Source organism: Mesoplodon densirostris, chromosome 4 (genome assembly GCF_025265405.1).
Source record: "Mesoplodon densirostris isolate mMesDen1 chromosome 4, mMesDen1 primary haplotype, whole genome shotgun sequence".
NCBI classification, from domain to species: Eukaryota; Metazoa; Chordata; class Mammalia; order Artiodactyla; family Ziphiidae; genus Mesoplodon; species Mesoplodon densirostris.
Window position 1 is genome coordinate 176,439,343 of NC_082664.1, and position 18,108 is coordinate 176,457,450.

Consider the following 18,108-nt stretch of genomic DNA (forward strand, 5'->3'; position numbering starts at 1 on the left):
GCAATTTAGGGTAGACTCTGCCATCAGAGTGGCACACTGCACCCCAACCGGGGAACTTGGAACAGCTATGGTGCCGCCCATTTCAGGACAGTCATCAGCTACCCACCCCTCCTTTTTTGGTGGTCCATGTGGAAGCACTTGAGTGCATTCTCACAGGAGGCTACTGAGCGCCGCTTGCTGTGTGCATTATTTGCTGACGCTCTGGCAGCAGTGATGGCAGACAATACCTCCAGGCCCCCCGAAGGCAAGGGAGCAGCTCACCCTGTCCCTGCCTCTACTTGAATGTTGGCTCTTAGCATGGTGGTACCATGTGACATAGCTGCTGTAACTGGGTCAGAGTGTCAGGGAGGCCTGTGCCTGGGCTGGAGGTGCAGCTGTTGCTACAAAAGGGCCTTCAGGTGCCCAGAACTGGGCGTCACTCCCAGTTTCCCGAGCATTGCCGGGGTCCCGGGTGCCAAGCTCTGCCTGGCCCCTTTTGCAAGGGTGTGGTGCCGCCTGGAGGGTCACCCATCACTCGGGGCCGGCCCGGACTTGAGCCCTGTGCCCAAGTCCTCGAGTGCAGAGGCCCTGCTGGACACACCTGCTCCGCCTGGCCGACCCTCCCCGAGTCTGAGTTCAGAAAGGAGGCCCGCGGCGGCGGTTCTCGACTCTGGCCGCACGTCGGGATCAGCTGGGAGGCTTTCTAAACGGTCAGCGGCCGGGTCAGAGATGGAGGAGGCTGGGACCAGGGGAGACTGGGGCATCTCTTCATCCTGACAGTTTCACGTGAGTTTCTGATTTTTAGCTGAAGACAGATTGGGGCACTCGTATGTGGATGTGCAGCAATGGTCACTACCATGTGCCTGCGTCTCTTTAGATTCACAGGTCCGGAGCCAGGGGGTGTGCCCTGTGCACTCAGGGACTCACAGGTGCCTTACACGAAACAGAGATGGCCTTTTTATGAAGGTGATGACACTGGCTGTGAGCAGAAAGAACAGACGCCCGGCATCCTTGCCCCTGCAGCTGGGACCTCTTATCTATGGCTCAGGTTAAGTCTTTAGGGCCCATGGCAGGTCTCAGCAGAGGTGAATACCCCTTGGGCTAGTGAAACTTTGGGTCTCTTCCCCTCATGGGCTCCTCCCCTCCCCTCCCTCCGTCCTTTCTTCCTTCCTTTCTTCTGCACCAGGCGGCTTGTGGGATCTTAGTACCCCGACCAGGGATCGAACCCCAGCCTTTGGCAGTGAAAGCTCTATGTCCTAACCACTGGACCACCAGGGAATTCCCGTCATAGGCTTTTCAAAGGCTCGTTCTTAATTTTATATGTAGATTGCACATTCATTGCCTAAAGACGGCTCCCCAAGTTACAGAAGGGTCAGGGTGTCCTGGTCCCAGCCCTGCCTTTCTGCCTCACAGGGAATGTCACGATAGGGAACTGAAATCCACTCACAGCCACTATCATTTTTCCAGTGTGCCGAGTGCCTCTCCCGTTCCTCTCTCTGTTCAGTCTCTGGTTTGAAATTCTTGATACTGTCGAGCTCCAACTGAATACCCACTGCCTATTCGCCACCGCTACCTGGATGTCCCATCAGCCCAAAACTCGGCATGTCCTAAACTGGACTTCTCTCCCCTTCTCTTGTATCCCAGGCTTTGGTCCATCAGGAAGTTGTTCTAGATCCTCCTGCTGCTCCAACTTCCACCCTGTCGCCTCCCACCATTGATCAGTCACATCACCTTCTAAACATCTCACTTCCAAGTCCCCTTGTCTATCCCCGGTACGGACAGCCACCCGCAAGCCACGCCACCAGCCTACACTAATGTAACGATGTCCTGGTTTGCAAGTCTTGTGCTGTATCACTCCACTCATCCTCCGCCAGGTACCAGAACGATGTTTCTCTGACTACGAAGGTCTGATGTGGTTGCTCCTCTGTCTCGAAGATGAAATCCTCTTAGCAAACCCTGAGGATTCTGTGTGCTGAGGCCCCATCAGCCTGCTCTCTGACTCCTCTCCCACGATGTCCCGGCCCCAGCGGTGCTGTGTGCTTCTCCATCACGCCACGCTGCTCTCTTTCATGGCGCTTGCATGCACACCTGTGTGCATCCTCACCCCGTTAGTCCATCTGCAAAACCTCTGTCCACCCTTTCACACTCAGCTCCTACTTTGCTGCCTGTGAAGACGTTTCTCCTTAAGCCCAGCTGACGACTCTCTCCTTTAATTCACCACCAACCCTCACACAGGCCTCTCTTATCTGTAAGATGCAATTACCACACCCCTCTCCCTGATACCCTGCGCAGGTCCTGAAGACCTGATGTGTGTCTTAATTATCTCAGCACCTGGTGGTCTGCCTTGCCTATAACAGGTACGCAGTAAACATTTTTGAATGAATGACTAATGACTCTGATGGCCTGGTTGTCCCTCAATTAGCAATAGACTTGAGAATCCCAACTACTTCCTTAGAGGCCACAGAAGCGTGCGTTATTTTAAATAGCAACTCAGTTTGAATAGAGGCAATATCGGAATAAATGTGTTGACCTTTTAACATTTTTAATCCACTGACCTGCATAAATTCAACCAATGAGAGTAAATTCTCTTATTCAAAGGCTGATTATTCACATGTTGCATTTCCTACTTTTCCATATTTTGAAGTCCGTTTTGGAGTCTGACAAGAACAGTTACAATTTATTAAGCCCTTGTGCCGTGTCACACCCTGCGTTTTACATATATCACATACATCAAGCGCTACCTCATTATCTCTAAAATCTTCATCAGCACCTCAATTAGAGCAAAAAAGCGAGCTTAAACATATTAATAAATTAAACTGAACACATACTGATACTTGTAAGCACATTTTTTTTTTTTTTTTTTTTCTTTTTGCGGTATGTGGGCCTCTCACTGTTGTGGCCTCTCCCGTTGCGGAGCACAGGCTCCGGATGCGCAGGCCCAGCGGCCATGGCTCACGGGCCCAGCCGCTCCGCGGCATATGGGATCCTCCCAGACCGGGGCACGAACCCGTATCCCCTGCATCGGCAGGCGGACTCTTAACCACTGCGCCACCAGGGAGGCCCAGCACATTTTTTTTTTTTTTTTTTTCAAAAACATTCAGAGGGAGAGAAGAATTCAACTGTGGGATTTTAATGAACTCCACCGTAGACCCCAATCGTCCAAGCTGGTCTTGGTCTCCACCAGTGTGGGCAATCAAGAACTGGATACATTGTAACCAGGACTGGGTTAAAAGATCTAGGAGTATCCTTGGCTCTTGTGAGCAGAAAAAAATGGCCAAGCAACTTGGAGAGAGGGGACAGTGGATGGAAGAAGAAGGAAGGAGTAAAGAGAGAAGAAAAAGCACAGAAACTTACAAAGGTCATAAGGGAAAGAGGCAGAGAGGAAACAGAAAGAGAGTGTGGAGGAAGTACAGATCCAGTGACTGAGAAAAACAGAGAGGGAAAAAATAAGAACGCGGAGTCCAAATCACATCCTACAGCAGGAAACTGGAGGGGTTTTGGAAACGGTCACGAAACAATGGTCCCCGAAACAGCCAGGTTCCTACTGAACTGTCCCCAAGGAAGAATCCTCTATCATACGCTCAAGATCTTTTCACAGAACTTAACTGAGTGTCTGATCAATTGAGTGAAAATCCTCCTCAACACAGGGCCATTTTTTTTCTATCAATTTAATAAAGAAACTGGCTAAAGGCAGATGTTAACTGGATAGACTACAATAAGCTCGGATATGTAGTGTGGATTTCAATCCTGTTCGTGGATAAAGGAGCTTGGAAAGCATTATGCAATAACATAATGAACCTATATTGCTTTCTCCCTCCGAAAGCAAGTGTGGTTTTGATAAACTTTTAATATGTATTTCAGGGTCTGAACTGCATACCATCTCCCCATCTTTCTCTGCCGGAGGAGCTGAATGACAGCTCTCACCTCAGAGATATTTTTTCCATTATAATTTTTCAATTTGTTCTGGTCTAAAAAATGTGTGGAAACGAAAACAGAGAAAATTCAAGCCGTGTCCTCTTCAAGCATTCTGTTTTGGCTTCACTGTGAGTTTGCAGACTCCTTTCTGCTTCCCTTTCTTTTCTGGCAAATGACCTTATTTCTTCCAGATTTCTGATCACTTCTAATATGCCAGAAAATATTGACTGGATTTGCAGGAAAGCCTCTCATGCTTCTTTAGTTTTCACCTCTTTTTGGCCTACAATCTCTTCTTTTAGTTCCCCTCGTCCAAAAAACAAAAAACAGAAAAACAAAAACAAACCTTTGGGAAAACTCAGATTAGCCTCGGGATTCAAGAGACATGCTTCCCCATGTTCTCAAGCACACAGCACCCCAGGAAATGAAGGAGCAGGAAAGTCTCTCAAAGTCCTCTGGTCCATCTGCCCTGGGTGAGCTGATCTAGTCTTCTTACCTTAAAGAATTTTAACAGCTTCCGTTTCCTTAGTGATGGGGAGGAAAAATATTTCCCCAGGGAACACAGGCTGGATGACTGCGGAGGAGTTTGCATACACCCCAAATTAGCAGGAGACCGGGGGCCTGAGGCTGCACGGGGTCACATTTTCAGTCACTTCTCTGCCTGTTTCTCTCTCCACCTGAGTGCCATCCTCCCACAAAGGAGAGCACGCTTACCTTCCTGGGCTTGACTTTATCGTGGTAGTCATACTGGAAGATGCCTTTGTAGCTCAGTCCCAGCCACCACGGTATCCCCTGCTTGTCCTAGGACATCAAAAGGAGTACGGGTAAGCATAGGACCAGACAAGAGAGACAAGAACCAAGAGATCTCCTGGTTCACCTGAAGACAAAGGGAAATGCAAATTCCTTGAAGTGGACGGAGCCCACCTCCCTGTGCCTTACCTTAACGGGTGTGCCCTGTCACCAAAGGATGCTCAGTAAAGTGACTTAGAAAGTGCCCTGGGTTGGGGACCCACCTCTGCTCCTAACCAGCTGGGGGGTCCTTTCCCCCCTTTCTGAGTAAGAAGTGGACGCCTTGTTCTTTGTTCTCCTTCTAAGACTTTAGGTTTTCAGAGCTGGGCCCCTCACCTACCAACAGGGAAAATCTGAGAGATGCTGAACATTCTAACAGAACGACCTTCTGAGCCGAGAAACTGTCATCGACTGTCAGAGCTGGAAGGAACCATAGAGACTAGGGAAGCTGACTCCTCTGAACATTTTGTCTTAAAACATTTTATTTTTTTAGAGCACTTTTAGGTTCACAGCAAAATTGAGAGGAAGGTACAGGAGTTTCCCATGTACCCCATCCCTACACATGTGTAGCCTCCCCCGAGAGGAGGAGGAGGTACCACCAGAGTGGTACCTTTGTTGCAAATGAGGAACCTACACTCCCCCGTCTTAATCACCCAAAGTCCATAGTCTACCTTAGGGTCCACTCCTGGTGTTGTACATTCTACGCGTTTGGACAAACGTATAAGGGCATGTATCCCTCATGTATGCAGGGTCACACAGAGTATTTTCAAGGCTCTAAAAATCCTCTGTGCTCTGCCTAGTCATCCCAGCTTCTGGCAACCAGTTTTGCCTTTTCCAGGATGTCATATCGTTGGAATCATACAATATGCAGCCTTTCCAGATTGGCTTCTTTCACTTAGTAATACGCATTTAAGACTCCTCTAATTTTATTTTATTGTTTTAATTTTGTAGCTCATACATGTGTATTTATTTTATTCCTACCAGAACAGTGGAAATGCTCTCAAAACTAGCTCAAGTTTTCTATAGCACTTTTTCCCCCTATTTGAATAAATTTATTTATTTATTTATTTTAAAAGTTTTATTGGAGTATAGTTGATTTACAATGTTGTGTTAGTTTTCGGGGTACAGCAAAGTGAATCAGTTATACATATATCCACTTTTTTTTTTTTTAGCTTCTTTTCCCATATAGGCCATTACAGAGGATTGAGCAGAGTTCTCTGTGCTATACAGCAGGTTCTTATTAAGGACTCCTCTAATTTTATAGACAAAGGAATCATGCAAAGGTTGCATCCTACTCAAGACCCTCCCCTTCCCCCCCAGCAGGCCAATGGCAGTGCAGGGTAGGCAGGTGCTCGTAAGGTGTGCATCCTGTTCACCTCACGAAGACAGTGGCTACCTGGCAAGACTGGGGTAGCAAAATCGAAGCTTAGACACTCTGGGAACTGAATTAAAAACACCAACACCTTCTTTCTTCCTCTAACAGAGACCTCTGGCTCCCCAGATCGTAAGTTGTAAATCTACATTCAAGACTGTTAATTAGAAGCTCCCACATGCTAGGAATTGACAGTGGGCATATCAAACAGCCTTTCCCTGGATTTGTCCTAACTGCCCCATGCGTGAATGATCTAACATACCCCATGGTGGATGTCTTGAAAACTCACAATTGGCTTCGGCATTTTCAGATATATGTGGGGCGAGAGTTAGTTCAAGGTAAGCACAAAGTAAAGGGCAGAAGAAATACATTTTGAATTTTTAGAGAAGTTTCTGAATTTCTTTAAAGGTATAAAACCCCTGTCTCTGGAAAGTGCCCGGGTGACTGCAATGGTTTCAGAGAACAGAACAAGAGGAGAGACGAAGGCGACTGCAATTTCAGTTTGTCGAGGTAAGAGCTCTCATCACACCGTGAAATGCGGCATTATGAAATTGATAAGGCCACCAAACAGTGAGTCTCGATATAGTTAATTAGGCTCTTTCTCCAAATAGATAGGAGAGCAATCACTCACGTCTGGAGACTCCAAGAGCCAAACACACAGGCGCACTTGGCACTTGGAAAATCGCAAGGTCTGCTTCTGGCCTCTAACAAGCTGCAAAGGAGCATATTTCTAAGGTTTGATTGGAAGGCAGAAAGCATGCATATCAGAGGTTGCCTTTCTGTCAAGTTCTAGGGCTGAGGAGGAAGTGGAACACAGGTTTAAGCAAGTAAAAGACCAGATGAGGTTTTATCTCAAAGCCTTCCCATCTAGCTGTCTCAAGCCATCTCAAGTCTTCCAGCATCTAGAAGACTTCTGTGGGGTAGCTGGAGAAGCAAATTTCATAATCTCTTATTTTAATTACGAGCGACGGAGGTGAGGTCAAGCTAAGAACAAATAGCGAATCAGAGAATGGAATGGAGTTGTGGATTCTCGAGTTCCTGGCTCCCATTCCCGAATGCAGACCCCTTTGCTAAACATCACCGTAGAATATCTCCACAACTCAGGGAGAGACTCGCACTTGATTTCTGTGACATGCCTCTTGTAATGTCAGGACTACTGCTGGACCCTTCTGTTTCCTTTTTGGTAGCAAGATGGCAAAATGGACATGGGCTCCAAACTCTCACTAGCAGTGTAAGAGTTGAACCCTGGCAGCCAGAAAGGGGGATTTTGAGACTCTTTTCATGAACAATTCCATTTCCTTTTGGGGAGCTGACTGCCCACTGGCTTCAGTGGCCACATCCCAGGGCACAGCCAGCTGTACAGGGAGTAAGTCTCCTTAGAGGATCCATCCTTCTCATGTGAGACAGAAGATAGCCCAGGAGCCCAGGTCACACTTCTCATGACAGACTATAGCTTAGGCTTAAGCAGGGCAGGGATGGTTGTGTTGCTTCTCTGAGGTCTGTGCATCATGCTGAAGAGGGATGAATAGCTTCCATTGGTGGGAAGGGTGTTGGAAGGACATCAGGAAGAACTGAACCACTGCAGGCTCTGAGAGGTCCTGGGCTGAGCTGCTGGGTGGGACTGGAGTCCCCATACATGCCTCATAACCGAGCTCCACAAATATCATTCTGACACTTCTTCCCATCATGGAAATGTGTACATCCAACTACTCAATTCAATTCTCAATAATGGTACTTGGTAAATATTTACTGGGTACCTACTAAGTGCCAGGCACTACACTGGGTTCTGGGAAAATATCACAGAGTGCAACAGTCTTTGCCATCAAAAGGCTGCAGTTTAGAGGAAGATACAGGACATTATGTTAAAATGCGTATCAAGGATGTGCAAAGTGCCGTGCAAAGTACCTTGGGCGACACAACAATGAATGAAACACGGTGTATGTTCTGGTCTAAAGGAATTAAAAATATAGTCGGGGGCTTCCCTGGTGGCACAGAGGTTAATAATCCCTCTGCCAATGTGGGGGACACAGGTTCAAGCCCTGGTCCGGGAAGATCCCACATGCCGCAGAGCAAGCCCATGTGCCACGACTACTGAAGCCTGCGCACCTAGAGCCCGTGCTCTGCAGCGAGAAGCCACCGCAATGAGAAGCCCGCGCACCGCAACAAAGAGTAACCCCCGCTCGCTGCAACTAGTGAAAGCCCACGCAGCAACGAAGATCCAACGCAGCCAAAACTAAATAAATTTAAAAATAAATAAATAAATAAATAAAACTCCACCTGAAAATATTTTATATATATATATAGTTGGGTGGAAACACGGGGAAGGAAACTGGTGGAAGAGCATGGAATCTCAGGTTGGTTGGTGGGACTGTCTTGAGTTCAGAAGTGTTTTCTGCTCTTTTTGTCTGGACTCTGGGCAATGACTTTGATCAACTTCACATTGGGGTAAACGAAGGAAAGGAAGTTATCCTTTCTCAGGATAGAAGAGGGTGCGTGAGGACATCATTACCTATTATTTTGAAGAGGAGATCCCAGTCTGGGACATTATGGATAAAATGCAAGAGAATTTAGACGGGGGCCTGTGTTACAATGGACTTACCACTGCCCCCAGTCTTCTCTAAGAAGACAGAGCCTGTCGATTTGTCAGCCCATATAGTCCCACTTCTCCTATTAAGTTGCCTACGTGGCATTTGACCACCAAGAAAAACACTGCTGATTCTGCTTAAAGTTTCTGTTCTTTGTGCTTAGATGGAATTTTCCTCCTGAGAGGCTCTGCAGTCCTGATCTCCAGGATTCTTCTGAGAATGAAGAAGTAGGCATTTACCACACCCACTTCACAAAAAGGCAAGTGAGTTTTGGAGAGAACCCGAATCAAGCCTCACTACACTAGGGGGGGAAGTTCCATTGTCCCAACGCCCCCTGGCATGCGATCTTCCTGTCCAAGTCCTCCCCACTCCCCCAAAAATCTTCAGTAAGATTAAAAAGAAAAAAAAATGAGAACTTTTCTTTTAGGGCATGGTGGCAACTTTCACTAAATGAGTTCACTTACCTTCACTGCGTAATAGTGAACCCCGTAGGTTGGGAGAGACTCCACGATGCTCATGTAGCTGGGAAGACAACACAACACACACACCTGGTTATTCTGCAGAAGTGGAATCATATACATGTTGGTGTGTGTGTGCACGTGATACAGTTCTCAGAGTAATCGTTTACGTGAAAAATACATGGAACCACCTGCCCCCGGAGCTACGTCTCTCCCAGCAGAACTGAACAGCCCCGACATACACGTGAACACACACTGCCTCAGCAGCACTGTGGGCTGGGGGGCACTTACTTGACGATGGCTTGGCCTCTGGTCTGGCCGTTCAGTTTCTTGTAGTGCTCGATGACCCGGTCCTCGCTAGAACAAGAGGAAAGGAGTCTCTGTCTCAGTCCCCAGGGCGACAGCCCCGCTCCCCGCTCACGGAGAGATCCGTGAGCCCCAGCATCCTCATGAGAAGCTCTAAGGAGCCAAGAGCTCCTGGAAAAATGATCTGTCCTGAAAGTAGCATGTCCAAACGCAGCCCAAGTGAGATGCCTAGGGCTAAGGATGTTCCCAAAGCTTCTGTTTCCCCCTCAGAGGACTCGCATTCTCTTTGTCTTGGGCTTATCATCAGTAAAAGGAGAGCCCGGGCTTTGGGCGTTGGCTCTTTGTAAGAAATGAGACTGTGGGAGCAGAGGACGAAGTGGGGAGCGTGCGGGCCAGCGGGCAGGGACAGGAGACAGGAAGAGGGCTACTGGCCGGAGGTGCACGTGGACGTTCTGGCCGCCCTCCCTCGGTTCCTCCTCCCCCTGCTCCGCTCTTGCATCCCGTCGGCACAGGGCCTCCGGGGTGGGGCAGGCAGGCGTGGACTCTGACAGGACGCCCACGGCCTCCCCACCCTGAGTTAGCAGGCAGGCTTGAGGGCGTCCAAGGAGGAGGGGAAAGTTCTGGAATCTGGGGCCGGTTAACACAGACCGTGAAGCAATATAAGGCCCAGAGGAGCGCTGGCGAGATAAGGAGGCAGAAATCAGAGGGGCACCCCAGTACCTTCTGAAACGTTAGTTCTAACACAGCAAGAGGCCAGCTCGCTCCTTGAGGGGCAATGCAGGCCACACCCTCCTGCAACAGGGCGGACGGCAGCAGGGGCCCCTCTGGGAAGTGACCTCGTGCCCCGCCGCCTTTGTAAGCTCAGGAGCAACCTTGGGAATCACAGGGGAAGCACATCCCACCCGCGGAGGGGTCAAGGCCAAAGGCCTGGCCTCTGGGACCGGGCCGCACGGCCTTCCTCCTCACGCCTCGCCCTCACATTCCTGCCCGCTGGCCCGTGGACTCCATGACAAGGAGGCGACCCCAGGGACGAACACTCGAGACCTCCTTGGCTGACCCTTATGAGCTATTATTCATTTAGTACCCCGGAACTGATCGAAAGCCTTCTTTCACCCCCCTCTGTCTTTGCCAGCGAGGCCACTTCTGGGGGGTCACACATCCTACGTGTTCATCACCTAGTACTTGGGGGCCATTTAGTTATCTTCTAGTTACTCTCGCAAGCTTCCATGAATCTCTCTTCACTTTAGTATTCTGAAATTTGACGCACGTAAGGCTGGCCCCTCACAGGAAAGTGTCTTCTCTAATGCCCCGGATGGGGAATGGCTGCCTAGGAGGGTCCTTGGTCTAGTTGAGGGTCGTGTCTATGGAGTCCGGGCACCTCTGTTCAGAAAGGGGCAGCTGCACCGTGTTTCTCCTTGGCTCCCACACACCACGGAAGTTCTATGCGAAGGGGGACAAAGCCCTCTCCTGACAGAGAATTCTCCAGAAGCGTCCTCTCTGGGGTCGACACCAGCCTCCCAGAGCATCAGAGTCGTGTCAGGACGTTCTGGGGTTACCCTTCCCGCTTCCTCCCCAGACAGCCACTGAACCAACAGCTGGGTCGCCACACGACGTGGCATCTGGGGAGGTGGACTTCTAGGTCTGAGGTCCAGCCACGCAGTATAGCTACAGGCCTACTTCCTTGGTACAGAGCTGCAAAGAGGGTCCCTGGCTCCCTGGGCTGAGGAGGGGAGACGGAACTTAACACAGTGCCGTGGCTGTGAACGTGAGCAGGGCGCGGGGAAGGACATCAGCAGTGTCAGCAACACTGGCAGGCAGCTGTTCAGCTGTTCACAGACTGACTGGTCTGAGCCTGGGGGTCTCACCGTGCCTGTCGGCTGTGGGGGTCAGTCACCCTGCCTCGCCTGGTTTCTCCTGCTGTCTGAGACCCCCCGCGAGGCCACAGTATCTTCCTTCTTCCTTGGCTTTTCCCACCTCTTCTGCCCCAGTGGAAACTCCATAGGCAGGCGTGTGACAAGAGCCGCCTGAGACCCACTCCACCCCCGGCCCCGCTCCTGCCCCTCTCCAGGCTTTGACAGATGACTCACATGCACCAACTACCCCAGATGCTTGGGGTGGACGAAACGGGATTATCATCAGAGACCCATGAGAAACGGGATCCCAAAACACATTTGGAGGACATGGTGTTACAAGAAGGAAAAAGGCAAATGACCAAGGCTGACCGTGCCCCAGGCATGGGATGGCTGCTCCATCTCCGCAGACAAGGAGCCCTGAAACAAGGCAATGGCCACAGGCCTCCCTGTCTCGGAGGAGCCGTCGGCCTGTGAGGGGAAGATGTCCCTTCACACCTTGTATGGGCGGTATGAGTGGTCCCGCATTTGCAGTGGAGGCGCTCAAGAGAATCCAGGTCGGGGCCCTGATGCTGCCTTGTTCTGTGGCCCTGGGCACTTTGTGCCTCGGATGCCTCCCCGATAGAGGAATCACGTGGGGTGAGAAGTCCAAGCTTGTTGAACGCTTGGGGGAAATGAGCAGAAAGGATTATTATGTGATGACTCAGCATTATTAGGCACCATTCCCCTACTTCCTAATTGCATTCTGTGCCTTTTTATTTCCTCTCTAATTACAGTCTGCATTTGGTCGATATGGTTAGTCCCATTTTAGAGATGGGAAATGGAAGCAGCAGAGAAGTCTCACGAGCTTCCTGGACTATCATTACCCCACAGCTCAGAGGCTTGGCTGGGATTCTAAAACCCACTGCTTTTGCTCACTAGGCTGTAATGCCTACCCTGACTAGTGGTGGATGGCTCCCGGTGGCTTCTTTTGGCCTGAAGGTTGTCCACTGCATCTGTGAATGTGTGTGTGTGTGTGTGTATACTTTTTTTTTAAGCAATGCATCATCAGAATGGTTCATGCCACTGGCTTATTTGTGTATAAGCTGAGTTGTAGAGCAGCTGAGGGTACCTGGCTTCAAAAACATCCCTCCCTCGGTCCTGCCATCCTCCCAGTGCATTTAGACAGTGACATGGGCACCTCTGGGTCCAAATGAGGCCCGGGGAAAGCGCTGGCCTGGTCACCAAGATAGTGGGCTGTTCTGGCAGGACAGCTACGGATGTAGATGAGGGTAAAGCTGTTCATACCGACAAAAGAGAAAGCATATGCATGAAGGAAGGAGTTTCTGTATTGGTGATACTGTTTGCATCCAGAGCAGACAGTGGAGGTAACAGGAGAAAATCCAGAGAGAGAAAGAGGAGAGGAAAGGGAGGTGTTCATAGCTCTGAAATGAGCACAGGGTGTAAGAAACGTTTGGAAACAAACACATGAGATAATTGAGGGAGGGATTAGGCTGAAAGCAACTCTGATTCCAGACAACCCAGCAACATTACAGCCCCCACTGGCAAATACATTTCACCAGGTGGGATCTCCCAGCTTCTCGAGTTACTTCCTTGCATCTCGAGCTCCTTCACCATTGGTTTCCTGAAAGTGAACCGCTGGGAGGATAGAGAAGGTAAGGCCCAGGGAGCATAAGGAATTGGGGAGAAGGCAACTGGGTTCCACGAACAAGGGAACAGGAGTGCCATCTGGGGGTGTTCGTATGTGCACGCTGCCAGGTTGGAAGTCTGGAAATTGACACGTGCAAAGTCTTCGCACGTTAAACCAATTTTGTTCTTTGGGGGCAAATTAGAAGGATCTAAAGCCACTATTTATGGACACCTGTGTAACCAAAAAAAAAAAGAATGGCAACAAAACAGTTCCGAGAGATGAAACTGGGGATGCCAGCACACGGGTGGGAGCTCTCAGCCTCCGGGTTCAGCTCTTTTGTCTCCCGTCCAGCTTCCCCATCACTTGGTCTCTTGGCAAGAAATGATTTACGTACTGGAGTCTCATCCTGCTAATACCGTCTGCAGCAAGACACACCCCATCCCAGCCAAAGGAATCCTTTAAAGCCACCCGGATGACTGAATAACTAGTCTGTCGACTGGAAAGGTGTCTGGACAGGATGAAATGTTAGTAAATTGGCAACTTCATAAAGCATATTACAGAAGTGCTTAAAAGTCATACGTTATAATTCAATAAGGTTGACTTGTTCTGCGATTTTTGTTTTATCTTATTATTGTTTCTTAAATAAAAGCCGTTACAGTGCTTTTTGTCAAGGAGTCACAAGGATGACTGGGGGAGCGGCATTTTGCTTTCAAAGGACAGAGGTCAGGGCTCGCTAGCCCAGCAGTATTTCCACACACTGCCCGGCGATGCAAACCCCGCTCCGCTGTGACCCGAACCACAACCTGGGAACCGTGCAAGTGCCCGATTCATTCAGAATCAGTCATTCAGGGCCCGACAGGTGAACTATGGTGTAATGTTACGTTACACGGAAGCTAAATCAGGAGATATTAAACATTGTGGGAAAAGAATCCATCTCTCTCTTCTGCAAAGAAAAAACCCGTCCTCCTCCCACATCTCAAAACCCCACACATCCTGTCATCAAATGACGAGGATTCCAAAGCGAAACTCTAGCAGCTCATGAAAGACTCTCCAAGGAGGCAAAGCATCCAGAGGGAAATTTTAGAAGGTTTTTCTGTTTTTCTGTTTTTTAAAGAAAGAAAATAGGGAAAAGAGGTCTCACACATTTCATGTTATTTAAATAAATGCAGAAAACAGTTTCATGAAGACTCAAGCCACTCGATACAGTTTGGAGTCGCTGTCTGATTGGGGTCCAGGCGGACTCCCCGTGGTGGTGGGGAGGATGCACAGTCACCAGGAGCCCCCTGCATCCCTAGAAGGGGCTCCCTCCTGGCGGGGGGATGCCTGGGGCATGTGGAGAAAGGGGGCTTACCAGTAAGCCAGGGAGGGGTGCTCCTTCAGAGCCTGCGTGGGAAGTGCTGGCAGTTTCTTCAAGTCCGTCCTCACCACTTCATTGCTGGAAGACAGGGCAGACAGGGAGCATGGCAGAAACATGCTCAGCCTCGGAGAAAACCACAGCACCACGCGAGGCGACCCGGCCCAGTCTTGTCCTCAGACCCCGCATCTGTTCCCCTTTAGTGAAAAGCGGTGCTTTCTTTGTACTTATTTACTTAGCAGAGACGCAAAAGAACACACAGCACGCAGAGCCTGGCGGCCTTTTCCTGTAGAGGGCAGGGCCGGGCAGAGCCGTCTCGGATGCCTGCGGGTCCTTTTCAAGCCCTGCATGCCAAGGGGGCATGGATGAGTGTCCCCGGGCAGCAGGAATGTGGGCAGAAGGGTCACCAGTTTCCCCACGGGGGAACCTTAGGGAGGTCTGGAGGGCCCCGCCGTGGGCTTTGAGAATGGACAGCTCGACTACTTTCTCCTTAAGCTGTTTCCCTCACTAACCCACAGGCCAGTTTTCTTTGCCTGGATTGACTACATGCTAGAAACTGTTGTCCAAAATATGTCAAATGCATAACATTTGCTTTTAAAAAAATTTTTTTTGATTGAAGTCTAGTTGATTTACAATGTTGTGTTAGTTTCAGGTGTACAGCAAAATGATTCAGTTACATATATATATATATATATTTTTTCCACATTCTTTTCCCTTATAGGTTATTGCAAAATACTGAGTAGAGTTCCTTGTGCTATACAGTAGGTCCTTGTTGGTTATCTATTTTGTATATAGTAGTGTGTATCCATTAATCCCCAGCTCCTAATTTATCCTCCCCCCTTCCCCTTTGGTAACCATAACTTTTTTTTCTATGTCTGTGGGTCTATTTCTGTTTTGTATATAAGTTCATTTGTCATTTGCTTTTGACAAGATCCAGAAATGACTCAGAAAGTGTGAAGTGGATTATCAGGCACTAGAAGGAGGTCTTACGCGTCCCGTCCCTGGACCAGAAATTCTTCCTTCCCTTCAGACTCGCATGATCTCAGGTTTGGGAGATACTTTAAATTCCCCTAATTTAACCAGGGGGCTTCAGAGGCTTGACTCCTCTGTGGGCGCTCAGCAGACCCGCACCCCTGCTGGGACAGGGACATCTGGGTGTTGGCCCCCAATGTCTACCTCCAGAGCCAATCAGCAGCATCCATTTGGGATGGCTCTGGTGTGTATAGGTGTCTCCCTGTACTGGTCCACCAGAGCGCCTCATGGCCCTTGCTGTGAAGCCTGCATTTACACACAGTTCTAACCCAGGCTATGGGAGCAGCTTCTGTTGTGCTCATGCAAATCAAGGCAAATATTGACCACCGGGACCTTGGGCAGTAGCATCTAAAAAGCAACGAGATAGGAGCTCACAGGTAAATACAAAGGAAGGAGGGAACACCACAGTCACATGCCTTTCCTTGGGCCCCCGCCCAGCTGGAAACACTGCCTCCAGCTAGGAATCAGCAGCTACCCTTTGGATGCCTAGTGCCAGTGGGCAAAACCATTTCCATACTTCAAGTTCATGTACCTGGTGACAAAGAAATACATGGATGTGACCTTATAGCTGCTCCCAGACAGGATGTTTTTCAAGTGGACTAAGAAACAGTGACAGTGAAGTTTGTGAATCTTGGCTTTGGGCAACCAACTGGAAGGAAAATCTAAACTTGTAACTGTTGAAATCAATAAATCTAAGTCCTTGAACGGTTATCACGCAGGTGGCAAGGATTTATTGATTAATAATCAATAAGTTGAATGTATTTATGGAGCCCCTGCTATAGGGATATATAAAAAAAGGATAAGCCATAGTCCTCATTCAAAAGGTGCTCACAATTCAGTGCAGGGAGTGAGAGGTGCGAATAAAAAGAGAACTGACTACATGGGCAGCACTGGATCATGTCAATTCAAACAACAAACTAAAAAGTTTGGAGGAAAGGAAGGCCCCTGTGGGCTCTGTTGTAAAAGCAGACTTTGGGGCAGGGCCCACATGGAGAAAAGGACAGGAATCTTATTTTTCTTCTCAGTGGAATACAGTAGAGTATGGAGGCCAGGAACTAAAGAGATCAATTAGAATGGGTGGTATGGAAGGGTTAAGCAGACCAAATAAATGGCAGATTAGGCATAGGATTTTGAGAACCTTCCATGCCAGGCTGGTAGAGTTCAAGTTTAGCCAGGAGGCAAGGGTCAGCAATGGAGCTTTTCAAACACGTCATCTCCTTGTGTTTAGGAAAATTCAATTCCCAAGCAGAGTTTGGAATTTTTACTTACATGTTATTAAGGCATAAAGGAATACTCAGGTCCCCGAACACCCAAGAGCCTACAGTGATGAGTTTCTGGGTCTTATCTTCCCCGTTTATTAATTATAAGCTCCCTGAGAACAGAAATTTGTTTCATGGACTCATCAGTGCCTAGGTGGCACCTTATGGGCTGAACGTTTATTGAATGGAACTGTGAGAAAGACAATTAAGCTGAAGCACGAGTGTGGGTTTAACTCACACTCATCACATCTAAAGTATATTTGGGGAAGGAAGGAACTAAAGGAGGAAGAGATTGTCTTACCCACTAAACACTCATTTGTTGGCAAACAAGCATCCCTGATGAGAGTCCCAGGTCTGACTTCCTGGCTGGAGCTGCAGTGGCTTTTTTTTTAGCGCTCCCCCAGGGCCAGGTGACACAGACAAATACAACAAGAAATCATGCAGGCGTGAAGCCCATCCAAATCCATTACATTCTGGAAGGGATCCAGGGCTCTTAAAACCGTCCCAAAGGACAACTATGTAGAAATGTCCTATTTGCCTTTCTGCTGTCTGTAAACATCTGTAATGACTTAGAGGGGGCCAGCCCTGTCAGATGATCTGGCCATACCCTAGCTGCAAATCACAAAGCTGCCTTAATGGGAGACCTGGTCACTCTATCTCCAGAGACTTGGGAAGCTGAAACTGAAAGAATGTGCTAGAAGTTCCCAGCTTCCTCTCTCAAGATCTTCTACTTGGACATTTCCCCCAGAGTCAGGACAAATGATAAATGCCAACTTATAAACTACCCTAAAACAGTTCCTTGTTCCAAACAGCGGTCAATTTCCATTTCTAGCAAAAGAAAAAAGGTCTCTTGGAAAATCACTTGCTAAACAGAGTAAAACTGAAGTCTTCTTATTTTTAATATTAACCAGATTTTATTCACAACTTTTAGGTAGTGATTAATGCTGCCAGCAAAAACTTGGTCTCTCAATGACGTGTTAGTCTTTGACTTGGGTTTTTATTTTGCTTTTTTTTTGTCTTTTAAGATGATGGATTGTGGTTCTACTGTCTACCCTGCTCATAAAACACGGGAAGTTTGAATGATCTACTGTGGAAAACTAAGGTTTCTAGCAATATGCGTCAACTAGGGGATCTGTCACAAATAACAGCAAGAACAAATTTAACCAAGACACCATAGAGTGGGGGCTTCCCTGGTGGCGCAGTGGTTGAGAGTCCGCCTGCCGATGCAGGGGACACGGGTTCGTGCCCCGGTCTGGGAGGATCCCACATGCCGCGGAGCAGCTGGGCCCGTGAGCCATGGCTGCTGAGCCTGTGCGTCCAGAGCCTGTGCTCTGCAATGGGAGAGGCCACAGCAGTGAGACGCCCACGTACCGCAAAAAAAAGACACCATAGAGTGAAGAAAACAAAAATGAAATTTGATAGGACGATTAGCAAAATCCACAAGGTGCTTGTTTTCCTTTAAAAAATGACAAAACGCTTTTTCAGAAGATTCCCTTTGGGTTAAATGAGATGTCCATTACTTGCAGAAAAAACTTGGGGCAGACAGAACTGGCTTCGTGTGGAAGAATTCTTCCTGAAACCA

The 18,108-nt window shown here is 48.6% G+C and overlaps 1 protein-coding gene across 7 annotated transcripts in view; it reads right to left on the bottom strand.

Moving 5' to 3' along the window:
• FRMD4A (FERM domain containing 4A) overlaps positions 1-18,108 on the bottom strand; it is a 346,032-nt gene that overhangs the window by 91,472 nt on the left and 236,452 nt on the right. For all 7 annotated transcript variants that reach the window (XM_060097751.1, XM_060097749.1, XM_060097748.1 and 4 more), the window contains exons 8-11: positions 14,233-14,316; positions 9,387-9,452; positions 9,102-9,159; positions 4,606-4,692 (exon numbers count right to left, since the gene is read on the bottom strand). In XM_060097751.1, the coding sequence (XP_059953734.1) occupies positions 4,606-4,692; positions 9,102-9,159; positions 9,387-9,452; positions 14,233-14,316 (295 nt within the window). The remainder of the gene's footprint in view (positions 1-4,605; positions 4,693-9,101; positions 9,160-9,386; positions 9,453-14,232; positions 14,317-18,108) is intronic.